At 56.7% G+C, this 22,924-nt stretch overlaps 3 protein-coding genes across 7 annotated transcripts; 1 reads left to right on the forward strand and 2 right to left on the reverse strand.

The window, feature by feature from the left end:
• The first annotated feature begins 1,947 nt into the window (after positions 1 to 1,947).
• On the forward strand, positions 1,948 to 5,382 carry THTPA (thiamine triphosphatase). 2 transcript variants are annotated; one of them, XM_045900566.3, is made up of 3 exons: positions 1,948 to 2,337; positions 2,744 to 3,295; positions 4,356 to 5,382. In XM_045900566.3, exons 2-3 carry the CDS (start codon positions 2,749 to 2,751, stop codon positions 4,499 to 4,501), a joined length of 693 nt encoding a protein of 230 aa, XP_045756522.1. In that variant the 5' UTR covers positions 1,948 to 2,337; positions 2,744 to 2,748; the 3' UTR covers positions 4,502 to 5,382. The 2 variants fall into 2 exon arrangements, with proteins under 2 accessions (XP_045756522.1, XP_045756521.1); XM_045900565.3 differs by having other exon boundaries at positions 1,962 to 2,337; positions 2,735 to 3,295; positions 4,356 to 5,377.
• A 28-nt stretch (positions 5,383 to 5,410) lies between these two features.
• On the reverse strand, positions 5,411 to 13,495 carry AP1G2 (adaptor related protein complex 1 subunit gamma 2). 4 transcript variants are annotated; one of them, XM_064570855.1, is made up of 22 exons: positions 13,440 to 13,495; positions 12,793 to 12,997; positions 12,243 to 12,367; positions 11,962 to 12,103; positions 11,739 to 11,835; positions 11,486 to 11,562; positions 11,272 to 11,367; positions 10,782 to 10,862; positions 10,382 to 10,480; positions 10,154 to 10,209; positions 9,870 to 9,983; positions 9,549 to 9,689; positions 9,410 to 9,464; positions 9,201 to 9,323; positions 8,408 to 8,497; positions 8,194 to 8,321; positions 7,843 to 7,947; positions 7,383 to 7,500; positions 7,164 to 7,299; positions 6,115 to 6,278; positions 5,802 to 5,900; positions 5,411 to 5,701 (listed from the first exon to the last, which is right to left on the reverse strand). In XM_064570855.1, exons 2-22 carry the CDS (start codon positions 12,994 to 12,996, stop codon positions 5,600 to 5,602), a joined length of 2,352 nt encoding a protein of 783 aa, XP_064426925.1. In that variant the 5' UTR covers position 12,997; positions 13,440 to 13,495; the 3' UTR covers positions 5,411 to 5,599. The 4 variants fall into 4 exon arrangements, with proteins under 4 accessions (XP_064426925.1, XP_064426926.1, XP_054369626.1 ...); XM_064570856.1 differs by lacking the exon at positions 7,843 to 7,947; XM_054513651.2 differs by lacking the exons at positions 11,486 to 11,562; positions 12,243 to 12,367; positions 12,793 to 12,997; positions 13,440 to 13,495 and having other exon boundaries at positions 11,962 to 12,100.
• Positions 13,496 to 13,621: 126 nt separating this feature from the next.
• On the reverse strand, positions 13,622 to 22,611 carry JPH4 (junctophilin 4). Its single transcript, XM_045901950.2, has 5 exons — positions 22,081 to 22,611; positions 20,536 to 21,307; positions 17,216 to 17,334; positions 16,367 to 16,899; positions 13,622 to 15,443 (listed from the first exon to the last, which is right to left on the reverse strand). The coding sequence occupies exons 1-5, from the start codon at positions 22,457 to 22,459 to the stop codon at positions 15,360 to 15,362; spliced, it is 1,887 nt and encodes a 628-aa protein (XP_045757906.1). The 5' UTR covers positions 22,460 to 22,611; the 3' UTR covers positions 13,622 to 15,359.
• Positions 22,612 to 22,924: the final 313 nt, after the last annotated feature.

Genomic DNA, 22,924 nt, shown 5'->3' on the forward strand with positions numbered 1-22,924 from the left:
CAGCAGTTACTCTGAGGTCTCCGAGAGCGTTTGTCCCCTCCACCCAGAGTTGGGTCGGGAAAGGGAGGTTCTGGCTCCTGGTCTTCATCTTCAAGTTATAAGCTCTCTTATATTCTAATAATAACTGTAGAGATCTATTGAGTGCACAGAACAGTTCCAAGCAAGCACTTTTATGTACATTAACTTGCTTAATCCTCACAACTAGTCCCATTTTACAGTTGAGGAAACCAGGCCACAAAGAAGTTAACGTAGCCCAAAGTCACATGGCCAGTAAGTGACAGTGCCAGGTTTCAAACCTCGATGGTCTGACTCCAGAGCTCACAATAGCAGCTGTAGCCTACTTCTCTTAAAAGTAAAATAAAGAGGGGCGCCTGGGTGGCTCAGTCGTTAAGCGTCTGCCTTCGGCTCAGGTCATGATCCCAGGGTCCTGGGATCGAACCCCGCATCGGGCTCTCTGCTCGACGGGAAACCTGCTTCACCCTCTTCCACTCCCCCTGCTTGTGTTCCCTCTCTCGCTGTCTCTCTCTCTGTCAAAATAAATAAATAAAATCTTAAAAAAAAAAAAAAGTAAAAGAAAGAAAGAAAGAAAGACGGAAGGAAAGTAAGAAAGGAGAGAAAAAAAAACAAACCTTGGAGTTTATAGGAAAAAAGGAAGGAGAAAGAAACTAACATTTTGAGGCTTTATGATGTGACCATTTATCACTGAATCCCCACCCATAACTGTGGCAGTCCACATCTTACCAAGGAGAGATGAAAAGTTTGGGGAGGTGAAGTAGCCTGCCCAAGACCAAACACCTGGAAATCAAAGCTGGTAGTCAACCCTAGGTCTGTCTGGTTCCTGAGTCTGCCCTCTGCCCCACTGAACTGTACCTTATAACTCAGGGAAGAGGACCTTATAATTCAGGGGAAGAGGTCTTTTTCCCCAGGGAAGAAAACTGAAAATCGAAGGATGGATGAAAAGTAGGCCAGTGATTGGAGCTAGGGGCTGGTGGCCCTCCCCTCCCTGACTACTGGTACCTGTTATGGAGTGGAAGAGAGATGCAACCAAGACATCCCAAGTTCAAGGTGCTATGTCTATAAATCAGTGTCCTCTCCACAGTATTTCCCACAGGTCATTTGTTTCCAGAAACATACTGGGAAGATGACAGATGTTAAGAACCTGGCACTTCTCACCCATCATAGGAGTTGAAAAGAGCCACTGTTCCTCAGCAAGCTACCTCACCCAGAGGGTCAGACACACAGTCTCCAGGTAATCATAGCCCTCAGAGAGAGAAAGGAGAAGGAGCTCTTCTTTATTTTATCTCCCAAAGCAGTCAAAGGGCCACCCCCACATCTTCCTGTATTTTAAGCAAACATGAGAGTTTCTCCCACTCCAGACAAAGGCTGCGCAGGGGCCACTGGCAACTCAGTGAAAATTCCTCAGGCTGGCACTCAAGGCCATTTCCACCCTGCCCTTCAACTGTATTTCTAGCCTCATCTCCTCATACACTGGCCAGGTGCTCTCCAGCTTCTTGGTCTTTGCTCATGCTGTTCCTGTCTCCGTCTGGGTCTCTGTTGAAATCCTCTCGTGTCTTTTGTTCCTATCCAAAACACTGTTCCTTCTCTGAAAGTTTTCAACCTTACCCTAAACACTCATGGCAGGATGTATTATCCCCTCTAAAACTCCTGAGTAGTTAAACTGGTCTTAGTTATCCCCCTTTGCAGCCCATTACCACTCGCTTGTATTTTGTGGGCCGCCATAATAGCCAATAAAATCTCTCCTGGACAGCGTCTGAGTAAGTGGCTTGGATTTCAGGCCTATTTGCCTAGGAAGTGAAGGGGCTGGAGACCTGACTGGGGCTCGGCTTCTTGCATCAGGCTGTCCGTGCCGCCCCTGCTCAACTTTAGGTTGAGTCCCGCGGGCAGTAACCGCAGCTTTCCTGTCACCATAGCGACGGGTGGGGCGAGAAAGCAAAATCTCCCTTTGGAACTACACCTCCCATCATGCACCCGGGCCCCAGGGTGCCGGGCTCAGCCTGAGGCCTGAGACCAGGGCCGACCCCCGGGAGCCGGCAGGGGTCGGGCAGGAGGAGCCGAGCGCAGGGGGACTTCTGCGCTCTCGGCCCACCGCGGAGGTCGCGGACCCCCAACACGTAGCGGGCCTCTGGGGCCCTGGCCTGTCCTCGGCACCGCCACATCGGGCCTAATATGGCCGCTCGTGCTGGCACCGGGCAGGTGCGCAGAGATCCGGGCCGAGGTCCAAGGCCAGGGACTGCTCCCGGCATTCCTCGCGGGCGTGGCGTAGGCTCCCATCGCCCATCTCCAGGTCCCGCGAATGGAAAACCCTCGGGCTTTGAGGTGAGACCCGAGGCTCCGCGGGCCGGGCCGGTGCTGTGGCGAAGGGCGGGGTCGTTGCGCGAAGTGAGCCACTGGACGCCTGGGGTAGTTGGTATAGAGGGCGAGTGTGGAAAGGAGGACCCCCCCTGCAGTCTTCCGGGGAGCCCTTTGAATTGAGGACATCAGCAAGGGTGTAAGGGATTACCTGGAGATCTGTCACCGTTGCAGAACCTTAAGATACCGGAGCCAGACGGGGGCCATCCATCACTGAGGCAGGGAGAAAGAGCTGTAGCCCCAACACAGAGCTCGGTGACAGCGTGTGCCTCACAAATTCTTGCGGGGTGGGGGGCGGTTTGCCGAATTGTCACCCTGCAAGGCTGAGCACCCTTGGGAGCTCAGCAGATGTTTATTGATTTAGTGATTGCAGGTAGCATGGCCCAGGCCTTGACTGAGGTGGAGCGAAAATTCATTCCTGGCCCTGACACAGAGGAGCGGCTGCAGGAGTTGGGGGGCACCCTGGAGCACCAGGCCACCTTCCGGGACAGCTACTATGACACCCCTGAGCTGAGCCTCATGCGGGCGGACCACTGGCTGCGACAGCGAGAGGGTAGTGGATGGGAGCTCAAATATCCGGGAGCGGCAGTGGTCTCAGGACCTCACACTGAGTACGTGGAACTCACAGTTGAGCCTGCAATTGTGGCCAAGCTCTGTGAGGTGCTGGGGGCTGACGTCCAGGGGGCTGGATGTGTGGCTGTTGTGCTGGGCCCACTGGAGCTGCAGGAAGTAGCTAGTTTTGTGACTAGGCGTAGTGCCTGGAAGCTGGTGCTATCTGGAGCTGATGAAGAGGAGACTCCGCTCAGGGTGGACCTGGATACAGCCGACTTTGGCTACACTGTGGGTGAGATAGAAGCCCTGGTGTATGAGAAGGCTGAGGTCCCAGCTGCCCTAGAGAAGATCCACAGGCTCAGCAGCATGCTCGGTGAGGGAGACAAGCCCTTCTGTGCTTTCCTTGCCTTCCCTACCGCTCTTCTGGATGTACCCACTGAACCAGCTAGAGGGGAGGGTCTCGGCATTATTCCTGTAACGGGGATTGTCTTGGCAATTTTTTGGAGGGCCCAGTTTGCTTTTACAGAAGCTGCCTAACTGGATCGGATCCTTCCTTGTCTTCCCTAGTCCTTGCCTCATTTAGTTCTCATACCTCCAGCCGCTCCAAGTTTGCGGCCGTTCTCTGCTTGAATCCTTCCATCCATCCCTCCTTCCCCCAATCCTGTCCTCTTAGTTTTACAACTACCTAGGTCCTCATTTAATTTTGCCCTGTTGGCTTTGAGTAAAAGGCAGGAACACTGTATTTATGTGACAGACAACAGGACAAGTCGTGGCAGATTTTTCTGTAGACAGTTCATCCACAGAAGTATGGGGTTTGTGCGTCCCATGAGGCCTTAAAGTGGTGGAATGCTGCTCTTGCTTTCTCAGCAAACATACACTGAGTTGAGTTTCCTGCTCTCCGCCCAGCATGCTGCCAGGCTCTAACAGTAAGACCCTGACTTATCACGGCTCCATACCATATAGAGGCTAGAATTCTATGCGAATCCCACCCCATGGTTGTTGCTGCTTCTCTCCTTTCTCTATCCCTGTTCTCTGTGTGCATCTCTGCATGTGCTTCATTACCAACCTAATGAGCTTTGGCCTGCCTCCATGGGCTTTAATCTTGACTGGGGGACAGGAGCAGTAACCGAAAAGAGTGGATATAGAGGCCCTCTCTGTCTACATGGCACCGAGCGACTCTTCACCATTTCTCCTTGCTGGAGGAGAGGCTCATGCTTGGCTTCCCAGCCTCGCTCCTACCCGACGTGGCCCTTGTAGGCCCCACTGGCACAGGGCAGTCAGGGTGTGCGCTGGTGGGTTACAGAAACTGGTTGGATGGCATTCAGAATCCCAGTGCTGCCCTGGAAACAACTTTGGGGTCGGCTATGAGGGCAGGGAGCCGAGTCAAAGCATTTACAGCTGCCTGCTTCTCTCATTTCTCCTCTGGCCTGCAGGTGTGCCGGCGCAGGAGCGAGCACCTGCCAAGGTGATGATGTACTTACAGTGCTTCCGGCCTCAGGACTACCAGCACCTGCTAGAAGTATACAGCCCCAGAGAGAGGCCACAAGGGACTAAAGCTCCTGACAGCAGCTTGGGCTAGGGTGTCACTTCCTCAACAGCGAAGAGAACTCTGGGTCTAACGGGATTCCTTCCTGAGCACACTGTGCCTCTTCCCCTGGCCTCCTTCCCACAGTGACTCCTCTCTCTCCAGCTCTGCCTGTTCTTTCATCTTACCCTCAGCTATCCTTCCTTGAGCCCTCCCTGGCTGCCCCCTCCCTCATCCGTCAGATGCAATCTGTGGGCCGCCCCTCTCCCCTGGCCGCTAAGCAGCCTCCATTGATTTCCGCTCGTGTTTATAGGATTTCCACTTAGCCGTGATCAGTAGTTAAGCACAGGAAAATCCCTTGCCACCCCCCCTCCCTTGGTCGATGCCATTGATTCTGCCAGCGCCTCCTAAACCGCCTGACAGCTGAGTTAGAGATGAGGGGAGGCAGCAGGGACTTCCCTGCCTTGGGGTGTGGGGAATAGCAGCAGGTTGGGGAAGCGGGTGGGAATCCCTTTTAGACATCTGGAAGTTCTGGTTTCACTTTGCTACTGTGCCCTAGTCTGGCCCAGATGATAGAGTGCCTCCTGTGGCGGTTTAGGGGCAAATCTCCCGAACCTGGAGAGGGTAAAAAGAGCCTTTCTTTGTTGGAACAAGTTCCTAAGGCTCAAGGGAAGATACAGACTTCCTGGATAAGAAGACTTCCTGGGGCGCCGGGGTGGCTCAGTTGGTTAGGTGTCTGTCTTTGGCTCGGGTCATGATCCCAGGGTCCTGGGATCGAGCCCCGCGTCGAGCCCCGCGTCGGGCTCCCTGCTCAGTGGAGTGTCTGCTTCTCCCTCTCCCTCTGTGATCTCTCTTGCTTTCATTCTCTCAAATAAACAATGAAATCTTAAAAAAAAACAAACAACAAACCTTCCCTTGCTATGATTTGTAAATGTTTTCTATCTCAAATATACCCAAATATGGCTTTCCCCCCTCAGGCTTTATTGGGCTTTCATTATTTGTGGGGGGTGGAAGGGCCCCCCCCCCCCGATTTTGCAGAGGCAAACGCAGGACCAGAGCGCCACCTGCTGGTAGTCATCAGGTGCAGGCTCCAAGTGGCCGAGACCCTGGGGAGTTTAGGATACAGGAGGATTTCAGACTGAGTGGAGGCTGTTACTGCCAGGTCTCCACGGGCAAGTTGTTCACTTCAAAGATCTCCTGCACGGACTGGCCAAAGTGGTTGTAGGTGAGGCGCAGCTTTAGCCTCAAGGGGGCCTAGGAATTCGAGAGTGGAGACCAGGGTTAGCTCCTGTGATTTCTGTCCCTGGGCCTTATCAACAGGGGGTGGGGTGGGGGCGGGTGCTCCTGAGCTCACCTTGTTAGGATTGAGGATTCTGAGGAGCTGGGTCACTGGAAGGCCACCCTGAGCTGGAACTGTGTCCCCACTGGGGGCCTGTAGCTGCAGCTGGAAACTCTGAACACAAGAGGTTGGGCAGAGCACAGTAAGGCAACGAGCTGGGCTCAGGCAACCCCTCCACACCCAACAGTTTCAAAGCCTCTTCCCATAACACCCCAAGTGCTTATCTCTGCACATCATTCCCTTCCCGTCACATTCTTCCACCCACCTCCTCTACTTAGCCTTTCTCCTGGAGTGCCCAGGCCACCTCAAACCCTGGTCTTCTACAAACCTTGGGCACGGCAGCCTGACAGACAAAGTGGGTGACATCAGCCCCTGAGGTGTTGATAGCAGTGACCGTGATTAAGAGCAAAGCAGGGGTTCCAGGGGGGCGAACAAAAGACAGATTCAGCTGCAGTCCTTCACGCTCAAACACTCTGAGATTTGGGATGGAAGCTGGAGTATGGAGAGAGAAGCAGCTCAATGTATGGGGAAGATAACAAGTTCATTCATTCATTCAACAGAAATTAAGTGAGTGCCCACTGGGTGCAGGGCAGTGCTTGAGATGCTAGCGACAAAGTGGACAAGAAGATGAAGTCCCTATTCTGAGCTTATAGTTTAATGGGCAGAGAAAAACAATAAACAAGAAAACAACCAAGATAATCACAGACTACTTGGTGCTATGAGGAATAACTTAAATAGGAATGGTAGGGGAAGGTATCTGGCATTTTAGCTGAGGCCTGAAGAATGAAAATGAGCCAGTCATCTGATGTGCTGGGCAAGAACATTCCATGTAGAGGCGCCTGGGTGGCTCAACTGGTTAAGCATCTGCCTTTGGCTCAGGTCATGATCCCAGGGTCCTGGGTTTGAGCCTCGCATTGGGCTTCCTGCTCAGTGGGGAAGTCTGCTTCTCACTCTGCCCCTCACCCCGCTCATGCTCTTTGCGTCCCTCAAATAAATAAAATCTAAAAAAAAAAAAAAAAGAACAGACATTCCATGCAAAAGGAGCACAGATTACCAAGGGTTTCAGGTGAGACGGTCTGAGGAGCTGAGAGGGGCCAGTGGAGCAGGGAGTGGGAAAGTATAGGAGATGGGCTGGGAGGAAGCTGGGCCTCACAGGCCAGGATACGAAGTCTGGAACAAAGGGAAGGCATTGAGGGGTATCCAGGAGGGAACTGGCACAAGCTAATGAACCCTTTTATCAAGATGGGGATGTGATGGGGGGCTCACAGCACGGAAGAGGGCATGTGGCCCCCAGTCCTTGGCAAAGAAGGAGAAGCAGCACATTTCCACCCCTCCTTTTCTTAAGACGTCTCCTGTCTCCCCTTTGTTGAGGCTTACCTGGGGCTGGAGACGCACAGGGCAGGTCGAGGAGGTGTACTAAAGTGCCTCCTGGGGAGGGTTCCAGAGCAGGTGGGGGCTGGGCAGCCCCAGAAGTGCCATCCAGGAGATCTAACAGATCCAAGAGCTTGGAGGCCTGGGGGAAAGGGCAGAAGGAGCAGGGCTAGGTGCGGAAGCCAGACCAAGTCCTCTTCCCTCGGGGGCTTCCGGCCTCCTCACCTGCGGCTCTGTGGCAACAAGGGCTGCTTCCGAAAGCTGGGCCTCTTTGCTTTCCTTTGCTTCCTCATCCTGAGTGCCACCTCGCTCCACGAGAGGCATCTTTTCTAGGATGGCAGCCCTGAGAGGATGGAATACAGGTGTGTCCCTCTGGGTGGACCCCGGGCTTTTCATAAGAAGCACGTGGGAGGATGGCTAAGACCGTGCAGAACCCTGCACACGGTGGGTCGGAGGGCCCTTCTGATTTCCTAAGACCGCCACGCTGTTGCTGGTTTTCGGTGAGCGAGGAGGGCTGGGAGCCACCTTGGCCACAGTCAACTATGGGTGGGAGGCTCTGACTGTGGAGGAGGAAGGACGAAGGGGAGGATGAGACCCCTGTACCCAGAAAGGGGCACTGGGGAGAGGCCACATGGGGACAGGGCAGGGGTTTGGGTCCTCCACTGCGGCACAGTGACGGTCGCACCTCATGTGGTCGTACTTCCGGAAGAGCGTGTTGTACTCCACGGCCCGCTGCTGCAGCTCCACGTCCAGGCAGCTCCCATAGATGGACACCACCTGGCGGATGCGGCTGGGCCACAGGGTGGCGTGTGAGCGGGAGGGCAGCCTGCCCTGCCCTTCAACTCCAGGATGTGGCACGGAAGGGAAAGGCCGCACAGAGCAGGGGGGTACCCACAACACCTGGCTCAGGAGGAAGAACCTAAGGACTGGGGGACTTGGGGTGTGTGCACGGAGAGAAACTCCGAAACTGGTGGGCACGGTGAAGGGACATCTGTCACTGGAGGCACCAAGAAGAGGGGCCGGGACCCTTTCTTACTTGTTGTCCCCACGGAGCCGGGTGCTGAGCTTCATGAGGGCTGTCAGGGCATATCCTCGGGTGGCCGGTAGGGACATATGGGACTGCAGCACCTTTTCGAGGAGTGCCAACACCTTCTCTTCCTCCACCTTTGCGGGGACATAGGTAGTAACCGTGGGGCATCTTGCCTCTCCCGCTGAGGCCCTCCTCAGTGTACTCCCGAGGTCGGTCTCACCTGAAGGGGCTCAGTTTCCTCACAGCCCCCCTCCAGCAGGAGGTCCCCGTATTCTCCAATGCACCAGGCTGCCACTTGCACCAGCGGTTGCTGCGTGGGACAAGAAAGATGCCAGGCTAGGTTCTGGGTCCCCTCCCCACTTCCACGCCCTGTGACATCCCTTTGCGCAGTGCAGAGCTTGTGGGGTTTGGAGAGGTGGGGAAAGGGAAGGCTCTTGCACGGTTTTGTAAGTTTGTCCGTCCCCCCACCCCTGCCAGCTCTGTCCTGGCTCCTGGTTGTCTTCTGCCCTCTGGTGGCCAAGCGTCAGAACTACATGGCCCCACCAAAAGGAGCTCAGTGAGAACCAAGCAAGAGGGTCCCTGCCTTGAGGAAGGGGTACGTGGTTTCTGCCCACCCTACTTAATATGGAAAAAAGACGGTAGATAGATAGTGGCTGGCTGCTGTTAATCCACTCAACATTCAAGGTAGTAAAAACCTGATACACACAGAAAGAGCTCTATCTCAATTTGATCGTCAAGACAGCTGTGGGAGGCAGGCAGGGTAGAGAGCTGAGTACACTGGGCGTAAGGGGACTTAAATTAGTCATCTGTGGTTACAGAGCCAGTAGGAACTAGAGCCAGGACAGAAGTCCAGGTGTTCTAACTAAAACCAGGGCTCTGTCCTTGAGTGTCTCCATTAAACGGGTAGCTGTGACCTCCAGGGAAAAACAGTGGGGCATCAGGTATGGGGAGTAGGTGGCCCAGGAAGGGCTGGGAGGCTCAGGCAGCCCTGGGTCTGGTGGGGGGAACAGTACTTGGGAGATGTCGTCTGCCAGGGCGCTGTAGAGACGGCGCACAGAGTAGGCGTGTAGCTCCTGAGCACCCCCAATCAGCTGGGTCAGGTTGGCCACCGCATCATCCCGTACATGGGTGCCTGCCTGGAGGGGGTGAATGCGGCCAAGGGTTCAGGGTGGTGAACCTTGCCCACTCCCTCCCAGCTCTCTTACATCAGTCCCTGCCTCACCGTTGTCAGCACACGCAGGATGGTGTCTATGTGCCACTGCTTGGTTGGGGCAAACCTAGGGGACATATGCCTCTTCAGCCCTGGTACGGACCCTCCCCAGAGTCTACCGTCTCTGCCTTCTGGGCACCTGTCACCTCACCTCTCTGCTGCCAGCAGGATGCCTGAGGCACAGTCGGCCCGTAGATCAGGGGGGCAGGATTCCAGAAAGCTCTGCAGCTCTTGTGTCATGGCTCGCACATTGGAGCTATTCACCAGAGCCAGACTCAGTTCCAGGGCCCGCCTGGCAGGAGAGACATGTCGTCAATACACGGTGGCCGGGTCACCCTGAGCTAGGCCTCAGGCCCTTCCTTCTCCAGGCACCTGTTTCCTAGTCCCTCCACTTCAGCTGCTCTGACCCGGTCCAGGTCTTGGCTACCAGGCGCTGGGCCCCCTGCCTGCCTTCCTGTTCCTCTGTCCTCACCGGCTCAGGGAGGCGTCGGGTTCCCGCAGACACTCCACCACAGTGGGCCGGTGCCGCTGCACAGCGCTGTGATCGGACTGCACCATACGCAGCAATGACGTCAGGGCTACGTACCTGGCCAGAGTGGGGGAGGGCCTATCACGCCGTGGGCCTCAGCCCCCTCCCTGCCCCATCCTGCCCTAGTCCTGGAGTAAGAGGCAGCTAAATCAAGAGACGCTGCAAGGAGGAGGGCCAGGGACCAGGGGCTCAGTGGCACAGCCCAGCCAGACACCTGGGATGATTACCTAATGTTCCTGTCATTGTTGAGCAGAAAGCGGCCGAGAATGTTGACAGCCAGAACCTGCGGGAGGCAAAGGCTGAGGACAGTCCGGGAAGGAGCGACGCACTCGTTAAGGAGGCCGGCTGCAGGGCCCAGGATGATGGGTGGGGAGGAGAAAGCAGTGCACAGGACCGGTCTGCCCGGCTGGGGTTGGTGGGTGGGGCCGCAGTGGGAGGGGCATATGGGATGATACCCGCAGGCCGGCTGCAGCGCGGATGTCCATGATGGTCAGCACAGTCTCAAACAGGACCGCGTTGCCCGCATTTCGGCTGGTGTCTGTGTTAGTGGCCACCTGAGTGGATGGGGGAGAAGATGTAACTAGAAGGGGCTCGGTCCTCTCCTCAGGTCTCTGGAAGGTACCCACCACATCATCCCTTCATCATCTAACAAAGTTCCCCAAGCCCCCACGATGTGCCAGGGGCCACCACACTGAGACAGACTGTGTCCCTGTCCTCATGGAGATCGCAGTCTAGAGGGAAACGGAGACGTGATTATACGGCCACCATGGGGTGGGTGGTCAGGTGAGGGGTGCCTGGGGCTGGTAGGATCTCAGAGCCACACACCTAACCAGTGCCCACTCTCCAGCCTCCCACCTGGGCCAGCAAGTCATTCATGGTCTCACTGCTTTCTTCATGGTTCTGGCCCAGAATCCGAAGCAGACGAAGTATCTGGACCTGAGATGGGTTAAAAATTGAAAGGTGGAGGGGTTCAAAGGGTAAGGAGTTGGGTTGAAGAGAAAAATCCTGCACCAAAGAAAGTACTGTGAGGGGCCTGGCTGGTTTCCTAGAGTTTCCCTCCCCTTCCCCCCACACAGGTCCCTGGGGTCCTGGGAGATCAGAGGCATGTGAGGCCAGGGGATTTGGAGACAGGCTTTTTGTTGTTGTTGTTACCAAACTGGATTTCTGACCTTTAGGTATCCCCCGCTTACCGCACTGGTCTCGGGATGACCCGTGCGATCCTGTGCCTGCCACCCTCCTGCCTGCCACTCACTGACCCAAAGTGTTCTCTGGGAGGTGGCCGCTAGCCATGGGCTTACTGCTAAGCTCTTTTTTCCAGGGATACAGCAGGACAGGGTCAGCCCACCTGCAGAAAGGGGTCGCTGACTCCAGATACACTGTGTTCTACAGAGTATCCTGTCGTCACCAGAGTCCGGAGGATCTGCACCAGCTGGGGAACCACCTGGAGGGAGGGCACAGCCTTACTGGGCATTATTCCTAATCCTCTCAACCTTCAGACCCATTCCAACCCCACGGCCCCTCTTTTCCTGGCCCAGGGCCTGCCCCTTTCACCAGCCCACCTTTCGAAAGTGCTTGAGAGCTGCAGGGCTTCGTTCACAGAGCTCCATGATCAGCGTGATGGTGCCCAGCAGGATGCCTGGTGTCGCAGGGGAGGGCAGTGAATGGTGGGCCAGGGGCACAGGAGAGTCTACTGCGTGTGTGTGTTCATGTGCACATGCTACCCTGCTCCTAGCGGCTGGTGTTCCCATCCTATTTTTCACTTCTGTCCATAGCCAGAGGTAAGGCAGGGGATGGGGAGGCCCATGGCCTTACCGTGGTGGCGTTCATGAAGCAGTTGGGCACAGGGTGGGAGGAAAATGTTGGAGAGCTCGGGGACCTTCCGGATCATGTGCACTGCAGTCAGAACAGCCTGCAGAGATCAGGGGGCTCAAAAAGGGGCAGGGGTCTCCCAGGATGGACCTCCCACCTTTAACACGTGGCAAACAGGACGGTTTCGGGGGGGGAGGGGCAAGTGCCTAGAGTCCTGCCATCTCACCTTCTTGCGCACATAGGAGCTGGGCTGCAGGAGCAGTTTCTCCACCTCAGTGGCCAGGTCCCGGCACATCTCAGCAGAGCCCACAGTGCTCAGAGTGCACAGGGCCAGGCCTTGTACTGCCTGAATCCCCTGGCTCAGGTCACTGCAGAGTTGGGAGGGTGGTCAGTCAAGCTCTGAGAAATCCATCCTTCCCAGTACCTACAACAGGCAGCCCCCTGGGACTTCCCAGTTCCCCACTCTCCCCTCTCCCTGATTCCAAGTGCTTCCCAGAACCCTCTCACTTCTTGATGCTGTTGGTAATGAGCAGGTGGGCATCCTGCCTCTCATCCAGTAGAAGCATGGCCCCCAGGTAGCCCACCCTCTTGTCTGTGAATCTGGGGGAGGCGATCAGTTTCAGGCACTCCATCTACAGGGAAGGGGGCAGACCAGGAAGGGGCAGGGGTGAAACTCGAGGCACTAACAGCCCTTTTCTATCTTCTTTACCACCAGATTAATTCATGGTAACACCATTTCCCATCATCCTCCCTTCAACAAAGGAAAAGGCTTAGGAAATTCAAAGTTAGTGGGTAGTTTGAAGGAACCAGGAGTCGAGGAGGTGGGAGAGAAAAGCAGGTGGCTTGAATGGCGCTGGCCGGAGAATGAAGGGTTCAGTCCAGCTTATGACCTACAGGGGTTGTAATGGGGAAGGAGGTCGGCAGTGCATGCTGTGAGGAAGGGCTCAGAAACTTTGGAGAATAAAAAAATCAGGGCACAAGCAGGTGAAGGTGTCCAAGACCCTGCCCCATTAGCCCTCCTCATCAAACTCAGAAGGGAGGCACCCCTGCCCAGTACCTGTCCAAAGTGGGCGGGGTAGCCCAACATGTGGACGTAGAGCAGTTTGGCCAGCTGGCGGTGCCTGTGCAGAGGGTCCCCATCGCGGAAGGAGGCGCGGATGTGGGCGCACTCCTTCTGGATCACCTCCCGCTCCTGGGCCTGGGTCTTGGCCCCACGGATTTCCTCGATTAGATCTTGAAGCTTCAGCGAAGGCACCACCATCCTGAGGGGGCAGAGCCCGGAAATGGAGAGGGCTTTGAACCTCTCGGGCCGGGAGTACCTGGCCGTCCAGCCCAGACTCGCTCTGTACCACGATCCTGAACGCCCAGGTCCTGCAGCTCTCCTAAAGCCGAGCCCACATTTACCTTTGCCCACGTGGGTTTACCAAATTCCGCCCCCTCCTCACCGTGGGAGGAGATCCCCACTACGCATGCGCCTCCGCCCCACTCCGCGCCCATTTCGACGGAGCATGCGCCAGAACCCCGCCTATCCCCCCCACCCCACCCCGCCCAATCCTCCGGTCCCACCTGGTTGCCCATCCCTAGCTCGGCCATTGCTTTCCTCCCTGGGTCCTGCGCTACCTCTTCCGCGGGATTCCTCCCCAAGGTCACACCTCAGGCGGACTCAGCTTCACACCAGGGCGCCAGCCTTAACGACAGCCTCACCTGGCTTGTTTCAACTCCGCTCCTGTTCCCCCAGCGCTTCCTGGTACCGGGCCCGACGGGGGTTGGTCCTTCGTCTGGTCCTTCCCTCTTCCCGCCCCCGTCACGGGACCCCGCCCCCCCTGGGCCGCCCAGCTGAGCTGTCTAGAACCCTCTGAGCTCAGGCCTCAGGCTTTGGAGTTGAGGGCAAGGAGCTGTCCTGGCGGCAAGACTGCATAACAGGCCTGGGGTTCCCCAAGAGGCCTCTTTGTACATTCTCACCCCCCAGGGAGCCTCAAGAGAGCTTGGATTTGAAACCATCGCACCCCAAAGGAGATGACAGTCCCCCCCCTTTTTTGAACTTTTTTATTAATATATTTTTTTGTTAAATTTCTTTGTATTTTTTTTCCTGCAAGACTTGGTGTTGGCGGCACTGTTGTAGTTTAACTTCAATCCCAAATTCCATGAAATAGAAATCAGAAGTAAAGGTTTAGAGGGGAAGGAGGGAGGCAGGCCAAGGAGTAAACAGAGTTTGACTAGAAAAAAAGAAGAGGGTACGTGTGGTGGGCATTCCCAGGCAAGGCCATTCCTTGAGGGAGGGGGTTGGCAGGCAGCTTGCGTCTGCCTCATGCAGGGGAGGGAGGAAAGATCCCCTGGGGACCCTACAGAGGGGTCCCCCTCTTCCTAGGGCTTCCTGCCCCCAGGGGAAAGCTATTAACAGGGATCAGCCACAACCTCAAACAGGGCTCTCCACCCACCTCTCACCCTGCTCTGACTCCCACCTCTGCCCTGCCTGGAAAGTGTGTGAGAGATTGGCTTCCTTTGATCCCTCTTTCTGTTGTTTTCCCATTTCACAAGATTCTGATGTGACGGGGGAAGGGATATAACCCACTTAGAGACTACTAAACTTGTCACAGCTTCTGCTGCTCTGTGAGTTCCTGTTATCTAGGCTGGTTGTGTTCCCCAGAAATGCCTCCCCCCCACCCCCACGCCACAACTGCCAGAGTTGGGGAGTAGGGTCCTAGCTCAAGTGCCTCTAACCCTCTGCAGTAGAAATGTCTTCTTCAGGCCCCTTAGAAATCTAATCAAAGGCCACAAGTGAGTCCAGACCAACCAAATAAACTTTTAGGGGGAGAGAGGAGGGTGGGAGAGGTCAGTGGGTAGACGTGACTGCATTGGACGGTTTCTTTCCTTTACACATTGCTCTTGACAAGGCATGCCACCCTAGGGGGTTGGGCGAGGGGCTGGCTGTTGAGGAAAGGAAGAGGGAGATCCTAGGGAGTCATTCTACTTTTCATCTCCCTTGTCTCCTTCAGGGAAGGATGGAGTTAGGCAAGAACCTAGCTCAGTGCTTGGAGGTGAAATAGGCTCCTCCACAGTCAGAGATGGAGGCCGTACCTCCTCCAGCTCTTTCACTAGGCCTCGCAGGGACACCAGGCCCCTTGGGTCAGGGAGTCACAGCAGCTCAGCCAGTGCCTTGCCCAGTATACAGTCATCCCTTCTCCATTTTCTTCTTCCTTTCCACTCAGCTTCCAGGAGACTCCTCAGGACACCAAACCCCCACCCTCATCGAAGTTCAGGTCTAAAGAAAAGGCGGGGAAGACACGGGGCAATGGTCTGACTTAGATTTGTGTGTCTCAGAGAAGAGAGCTACTCTGAGCGAGAAAAGCCCTTCATATGTAAACAATCTAGAGAGAGAGGTGGGGTGGGGTGGGGGAGGGAGTGAGGAAGACAGAGACAGATCCAGAATAAATGAGAGAATCTGAAAGGAGAGCTGGAAAGAAAAAGCAAAAGACAAAAACCAAAGGGGGACAGAAAAGAAACAGAAGGAAGGAGAGAAAGAAAGATAGGAGAAAAAACAACCAGGAGGAGGAAAAGAGAAAAAGGCAGGTCAAAGAAGTGAAGAGGCAGCAACCAAAGCCAGAACTAGGCTGGGCAGGAGCCTCAGGTGAGGAGCTGGGAGAACAGGAACGCCAGGCTGAGGTCCAGGAGGGCCACGGCTCCCACCACCAGGGGGTTGGCAGCTCCCTAGAGAGATGGGGGGGAAAGGCCGTCTCAGTCCCTGAGGACCATGTCCAGCGACAGGTCCCACCTTCCTGCCCTGGCAGAGGTGGCAAAGCTAAAGGGTCCCAGGCACCTCTCCCCAGAGGTCAGAGCAGGGGCATCTCCAACCTTTTTTGGATTGCAAAAAAACACCTCCCTCCTGCCAGGCAGGGCCCCTCCTTCCCTCTGGCTCCCTCAAGTCGGGAACAGCCCTTCCTCCCCCTCCCTCCGCTCTCCGCCCACTAGCATATCACGTGGCCCAGGCAGAAGGTGCCTGGCCTTAGTAGCAGACGTTGGCAGCAGCAGTCGTACTGCAGTAAAGCACAGAGGGATGAAGGGGTGAGGATGTGGTTGCTAGGAAACAGGAGAAGGCCTGGAGTCCAATCAGAGTAGAGGCTTCTGGGAAAACTCCACCCCTCCCAGTTTTCTGCCTCCTTTCCCATTTCCCTTCTTCCCAGGAGAGGGAGGGAGAGTCAGGGTAGGGAGGGAACAAGCTTTTCCTTTTTTATTTCTGAGCACCAAAGAGAGAAAGTGTGGAGGTGGGGGTGGGGGTGGAGTAGGAAACCAGGAGCTGGAAATGATATGGAAGGAGAACAGGGAAAGATGTTTTGGCTCTACTATTCCTTATTGGTAACCTTGGGCAAATTACTTTAAGGGCTCTGGGCCTCAGTTCCCCCATCTGTCAAATGAGGGAGCTGGAGGTGAAGGTCTCTAAAGTTGCTTGCAGCTCACAAGTTCCCTATTTTTTTTTTTTTTTTAGGTGGGATATAGTCCAAGAGTGGGCAGGCAGGAAGGAAGCTGAGTCCAAATCAGAGCCCCTGAAGGAATCAGAGAGAGGTCTGGAAAGGATGAGAGGCAAGGCTTTGAGGAGAAAAGGGGCCACAAAGCAGGGACAGAGGGCAGCTCACCGGCTGGGCGGGCCTCTCGGTTGCAGCAGGCTCCTCAAGCTCTTCTGTCAGGCACCCGGCCTCAGGACCCCTTGAGGCTGGGTCCCTCAGGACCGGTGTGGCCATGGGCTCAGGCTCCAAGCCCCCTGGGGTTCTCAGCTGGGGCAAGGGCTCTTCGTCTTCCCCTTCCTCCTCTCGAAGACTTCCGGAGCTGTCGCTGCAGCCTCCGAGGAGTGGGGAACCGTCTCTGGGCCCTGGCCCCTGCATCCCAGCCTCGTCCTCAGCCTCATAGCCAGCTAGTTCCTCTGCCTGTTCACCGGGGCCCCCCCACTCCTCAGGCCAAGCTTTGGGGCTGGAGAAGGGACCTCGGTCCCCTCCAGGAGGCAGTGGGCTCCGGCGGGCAGGGGGTCGCCAGGGTTGGCGGGAGGAGGCAGGACTGCTGGGCAGTTCAGGGGAGCCCTCTGAGGGGGTCAGTCCATTCTCGTATACCCCAGGGCTGTCCTCATCCAAGGGTTCTGTGTCGGAACCTTCTGAGTCCTGCCTGGGTCTGCGGCCTGTGGCAGGGATAGCTAAGAATCAGAGGGGCCTAACTGGCCTTGGGCAGCAAAGGCTAGAGCTTTATCCCCCTGTCTGAGCACCTCCCAGGCTTACAGTCTCTCACAGCCAGACCCCAGACCCCAGACCCCTAGTCCTTATTACCCTATTTTATAAATTCCCAGTTCCGCTCCCCAAACATCTGGGTCTGGCCCCCATCCTTGTCCCCTTGGACCCTCATACCTCGGCTTTTTCCATCCCCAGTCCTCTGCAGGGACTTCCTTCCCTTTCCCCACACCTGAGCCCCTCCAGCTCCCCAGGCTGCCCACGCCTCACCTGGGGCCTCTAACATGGGTTGCAGGTCCTGGGCTATCAGTTTGGCCATTCGAGCTGCCTCCACAGCCTTCTCAGCGACACTGCTGGCTGCCACTGCCTTTAGAAGGGCATCTGCCGCCCTGTTGGGTTCCAGGGACAGGGACTTAGCAGACCTGCTCAGATGCTCCAGCCCCCTGGTCCATGTCCCCACCACATCGTGTCCTCTGGATCGGAGGTCACCTCTGGAGGGCTCGGTCTTGCTCACCTTGCTCCCTGGCCTGGCGGGGCAGCTGGCCTCTGCTTTCCACTCCTAGACCTGGGCTGTGCCTGCTCTCATCACACTCTCCGGCTCCCCTCACACCTGCCACCATCACGTCCCCTCTTCCAGCCATAGCCACCGGCCGCCCTCCACTCCGTTATCGCAGTCCCATCCTGCTCCCTTCCCAGGGACAGATGAGACCTCATGCCCTCCGCACACCTCTCTCTAGTCGCACCTGCTTGGGCCTTCCCAGCAGCTTTGCTCTCCCTGCCCCTTGTCCTGTGCCTGGAGCCTTTGCCTCCTTTCCCGTTACCACTGCTAACCCCCCTAACATAACCCTGCCCCTTCCCTGCAGATTTCCTGACATGACAGTTTCACAGGCTCCTTCTCTTCAGCCTCGTCTGTTACCACACTCTTCTCACCTCTAGGTCACTGCCCCTTCCTCCCTGCACCATTGCATCCTTTCTGAGCTCTGGAATTGGGGTAAGCTTGGGTCCCCCCCTTTCTGCTCTTTCTACTCCCTCTCCCAGCCACCATGCATTTCTCACCGTTGTGATTATACCTTCCAAGGAAACTCTTAGTTTTCTTCCCTTCCACATGCCCCTCCCATTGTGCCCTGCGCCCTGGGTACGGGCGCCCTGAAGCACTAGCAGTCCTTTCTCCACGGTGGTTTCCCAGTTCTCCCTCTAATGTCAGATGCTTCCTCAGTTTCCCCTCCCTTTCACCGTCTGCTGTTAATCACAGATGCCCGTGATCATTCAATGAGTTCTGTAATACTGACTGAAGGTGGGGCACAACGGGGCAGAGGTAAAGGTAATCAGATATACTTGGGCTTAAATGGATCAAGACCCCTCTTCTGGCCCCAAGCTTGTTCATCTGGCTTAGGAAGGCAGTCTGGGTACCTGGGTAGGAAGAAGGCTGGTGGTGTTCATTGTAGTCTTAAGCCTACCCCCTCTTTATGTACCTAGGGAGATATGGTCAGCCTCCTCCCCTCAAACCTGCTGGGTCAAGGACTTTTAGAGCCTGTTTGGAGGGACCTTAGATAACCCTGTTCTTTTCTCTTTGGGCTGTCAGACTCTATAGAACTAGCCTTGCCCTGAAACTAAACTGGACTCAGGGTTTAGTGCAGGGGATGACGATCACAGTCTTGGGTTGCATGGAGTTCTGTCGGGCAGCCAAAAACTGCAACACTGACAAGAGGCTGTGTTTTTGAGTTTGGAGGGTGTAGATGAGCAAGTCTGAGGCAGTAGATCCAGTCATCGGGCCAGGCTCAGGCTACCTGGCAGAGGCACCTGCTGCTGAGGCTCTGCTGTTTCCATGGCAGCTGGCAACCAATCAGGTTTGCCAGGCCTGTTGCTGGGGAGACCAACCAGCCTCCTCCCACTGACTGATCTTTCAGCTACTGAGATCAGTTTTTCCTGCCCATGCCTGTTCCTCATCTAGACTAACGTGCTCCCTGGTGCCCTGCCCTCCCCCTTCCCTGGCTTAAGGCCCTGGACTCTAACCACCTAGACACCGAGATGTAGCTACAGATAGACATCTCTGGCTCAGGCATCTACTTTGGGTAGGACACATTCCTACATAGACATCTTGGTCACCCCTTATACAAATGCACTGAAGCATATTTGGACATATCTTGGTATCTGATCCTCTGAAGCAGTCTCAAATTTAAACAAAATCCTTCAACTGTACCCTCCTTTTTAAAGAAAATCCAATATACAAAAATCCACATGTATGAGTTGTATAAATCAGAGGTCTGTGAACCTCATTACAAATGGGTTTTTGGCTTTCTTTAGATCTGTGCTATCGAATCCAGCACTTAAAATGTGGCTAGTCTGGGGGCGCCTGGGTGGCTCAGTCTTTAGGCGTCTGCCTTCGGCTCAGGTCATGATCCCAGGTCCTGGGATCAAGCCCCGCATCGGGCTTCCTGTTTCTCGGGAAGCTTGCTTCTCCCTCTCCCACTCCCTCTGCTGTGTTCCCTCTCTCTGTGTGTCTCTCTCTGTCAAATAAATAAATAAAGTCTTTAAAAAAATTTATAAAAAAAAAATGTGGCTAGTCTGATCTGAAATGATGCACTGATCTGAAATGATGCATATAAACATGAAATATATACTAGATTTCAAAGACTTAGTTAAAAAAAAGGGGGAGACTATAAAGTCCCTCATTAGTAATTTTATGTTGATTCTAGGTTGAAATGATCAAATTTTGGATATATTGGTTTAAATAAAAATGTACTATTTATGGGGCACCTGGCTAGCTCACTTGGTGGAGTGTGGGACTCTTGATCCCGGGGTTGCTTGAGTTCAAGCCCCATGTTGGGCCTAGAGCTTACTTTAAAAAAATGTAATAATTAAAATCATTTATCTGTTTTTATTTTTTCACAAGGCTACTAGATTAAAAAATACATATTTGGCTTACATTATATTCCTACTGCACAGTGCTGCTTTAGATAATAAGATAACGCATGGACATGTAATCTGATTTACGGAGAGAAAATTTCATTTACAGGCCAGCCTCCTCCCCTCAAACCTTTATCAGTTGGGTAAAGGGAGGCAGAGGAAGCAAAGCTGAGAGGAACTATCTTCTCATGTGGATAGGTCAGCTGTACAAACTAGATCTCCCCAAGGTCCAAGGCTGAAATAACATCAGTCTGTGGGCAGGCAGGGATGTGGCTAGGAATGCACATTCCCTGTCTCTCCGCCCAGGGCTGCTCCTCCCAGCTGCAAGAGGAGCACTGGGGACAGGTTTCTGAGCCTGCACAAGCCAGCGCTCCTTGCTACTCCCACACACAACATTGACACACATCCCCACAAAAGACACCAAGACACGGTTAGAGTCTAACACGGCTTCCCTCAAATACCCAGCCACCCACAGTTACACCCACATCCACCTGTAGCCTCAGATATAAACAATCCAAATACCCAGGGCTACAACTGCTTGGCCTTAGGCCTGCTCTTCCCCACCAGGTCCTACGCCTTGGGTCGTGGTCCTCCTTTAGGCACTACCTACCCCCACCCCCGCAACTGTCCCCAGGGTACCTTCTCCACTTAGCCCAGCTTTGGCCTCTGCAGCGGATGCCCACCTGGCAGCGGCGATCTCCTGGCGCTGGCGGGCAGCGCTCACGGCTCGACGGGCGCCTTCGACAGCCCTGTCCACCTTCTCCTTGACTTTGCCCCGGCGAAGGGCCAGAGGCAGGAGGCTGCGCACGCGCCCCCCGTGCACCAGCCGGTTGCGCTTGTACTTGCCCTCCTCGCGGGAGCCGTCCGGGCGGGTGGTGCGTCCGTAGCCGTGCCGCCGGTTGCCCAGCCACTCGCCCTCATAGCGCAGCCCGTTGGAGCGCTGGCTCACGCCGAAGCCGCTGCGCCGGTCGGCGCGCCATTCGCCCGCATACACCTCAGTGGCCGAGCCCTCGATGAGGGCGGGCGGAGCTGGGGCCGGGGGCCCGCTGGCCTCGGAGCCCGGGGGTCCTGTGCTGCCCACCTCGCTGCTCACCTCGCTGCGCAGGGAGCCCCGCTTGCTGCCCAAGGAGCTGCGGCGCCCGCCCGCCCGGAGCCCGCTGAGCAGCAGCGAGCGGCGGAAGAACCCGCCGGCCGCGGGGGTGCGCTTTCGGGAGGACGCGCCGTCAGCGTCCCCCGGCCCGGCCAGCACGAAGCCGCCCCGGGAGCCCGAGGCCGGGCTGCCTCCCTCGTCGCCCGGCAGGGGCAGGGGCGGGGGCGGTGTCGGGGGGTCGCTGTGGCCTGAGTCCAGGGAGGTGCGGCGGGGCGAGCGCAGCAGCGCCGCCTGGTGGTAGGGCACGCTCTGGCGCACCCCGTAGCCGTGGCGCTTCCCGGCCTGCCACTGGCCCTGGTAGGTGCCTGCGGGCGGGGTAGGACGGGGAGAAAGGGTCAGGACCCGCTGCTTCCTGCACCCTCGGCCCCAAGCGCCCCTGGAGGCCTTAAGTGTCGGGAGGGAGAGGTGGGGGCAGTTAGCGTGGAGGTCGAGGAAGAGCTCTAGGAGTGGGGACGGGCCAGGTTGGGTCGGAAGGTGTGGAAGAGCAGAGTGAAGACCGACAGATAGCAGCAGATCTGTGGTTTTGGGTCATGCAGGTAGACAAGGCAAAGGGGGAGGGCCAGGCAGGCTGGGGTGTGTGAAGGACAGCTAGTCCAGAGGGTGCAAGGGACAGGCTGATGGGGTGTTTAAGATAGTCATGTGACAAGCAGGACGATGAGGGGCAAGCTGACTGAGGAAATGTGAGGGGACAGGCAGAGCAGAGGTGTTAGGGACAGGCGGGTGGGGGGAGAGGAGAGGTGTGGGACAGGCAGAGAGGAGGGGTGGAAGGGACAAGCAGATGGGGGGGTGAGGGTCAGGTAGATGGGGGTGTGAGGGACAGGCAGACAAGGAAGGGGTGAGGGCAGGCAGACTGCAGACCGGGGAGAGGGAGAAGCAGGCAGGGGCCAGAGTGGGAGGAAGGAGTGCGCGATGGGAGGAGAGGGCGGCAAGATGGGCGCAGGGGGCGCATATGGATGGGGGAGGCGTACAGGGGAACAGCGGGGCAGGGGGCCGATGGCGGGGAAGGCGGACGCGGGACAGGCGGACGCGGAGGCGCACGCGGACGAGCAGACAGACAGTAGTGGGCCGGGCCCCGCACCTCCGTCGGAGTAGGTCTCGGTGCCGTAGCCGTCCTGGAAGCCGTCCTTCCAGAGCCCGGCGTAGCGCAGGCCCGACACGCTCTCCCACACGCCGCTGCGCCCCTTCAGCCCGCCCAGCCACTCGCCGCGGTACGTCCAGCGGCTCTTGCGCTCCACGCCCAGCCCTTCGCGCTTGCCCTGCTGCCAGTGGCCCTGGTAGCTGTGTCCGCCGGGCCCCGTGAAGACGCCCAGTGACTCGAAGCCGTGCGCCCAGCAGCCGCTGTACTCGCCCTGGGCGCCGGGCCCCGTGCACACGCCGTAGCCATGTGCCCGCCCCGCCTCCCAGCCCCCCACGTAGCAGCCCCCGTCGTCAAAGTCGAACTTGCCCCCGGGGGACATGCATGTAGTTGGCGCGGCCTCAGCCCCCCGGCGGCTCAGCGCATCCTGGGGCTGGAGAGCCGGCTGGGGGCCTGCGAGCCGGGCGAGGCCTGGGGGCGGGGGCAGTTAGACCGGGGCCGGGCGGGGGGGCCCCAGCGCGGGCTGGCAGGGCCGGACCCTCATCCTGAGTGGCTGCGGAGAAAGAGGGGGGAAGTGGCGAGCGAGGCCCCTCCTCTTTGCCCGCCGCTCCCTGGCCCAGTGGCTCCGGGGCATCAGCACCGCCCCCCAACCCCCCACCCTTCGGCAGCGTCTTCCAGCAGCTCCTAAGCTTTGGAGGCATGGGGGCTCTCCCCACCCCTCCCTCCTTGTAGAGGACCCCTCCCAGGACTTGGGGCCCCAGCCCCAAGCGGTAGTCCCGCTTCTCCAGCCTAGAGCCCCAAAGTGTCGAGTGTGGATGACAGTTGCTGGCGGGGGCGGTGGAAAGGT

This window comes from Mirounga angustirostris, unplaced genomic scaffold (assembly GCF_029215605.1).
Source record: "Mirounga angustirostris isolate CCGP_5_RB_7025 unplaced genomic scaffold, mMirAng1.0.hap1 SCAF_9, whole genome shotgun sequence".
Taxonomy (NCBI): domain Eukaryota; kingdom Metazoa; phylum Chordata; class Mammalia; order Carnivora; family Phocidae; genus Mirounga; species Mirounga angustirostris.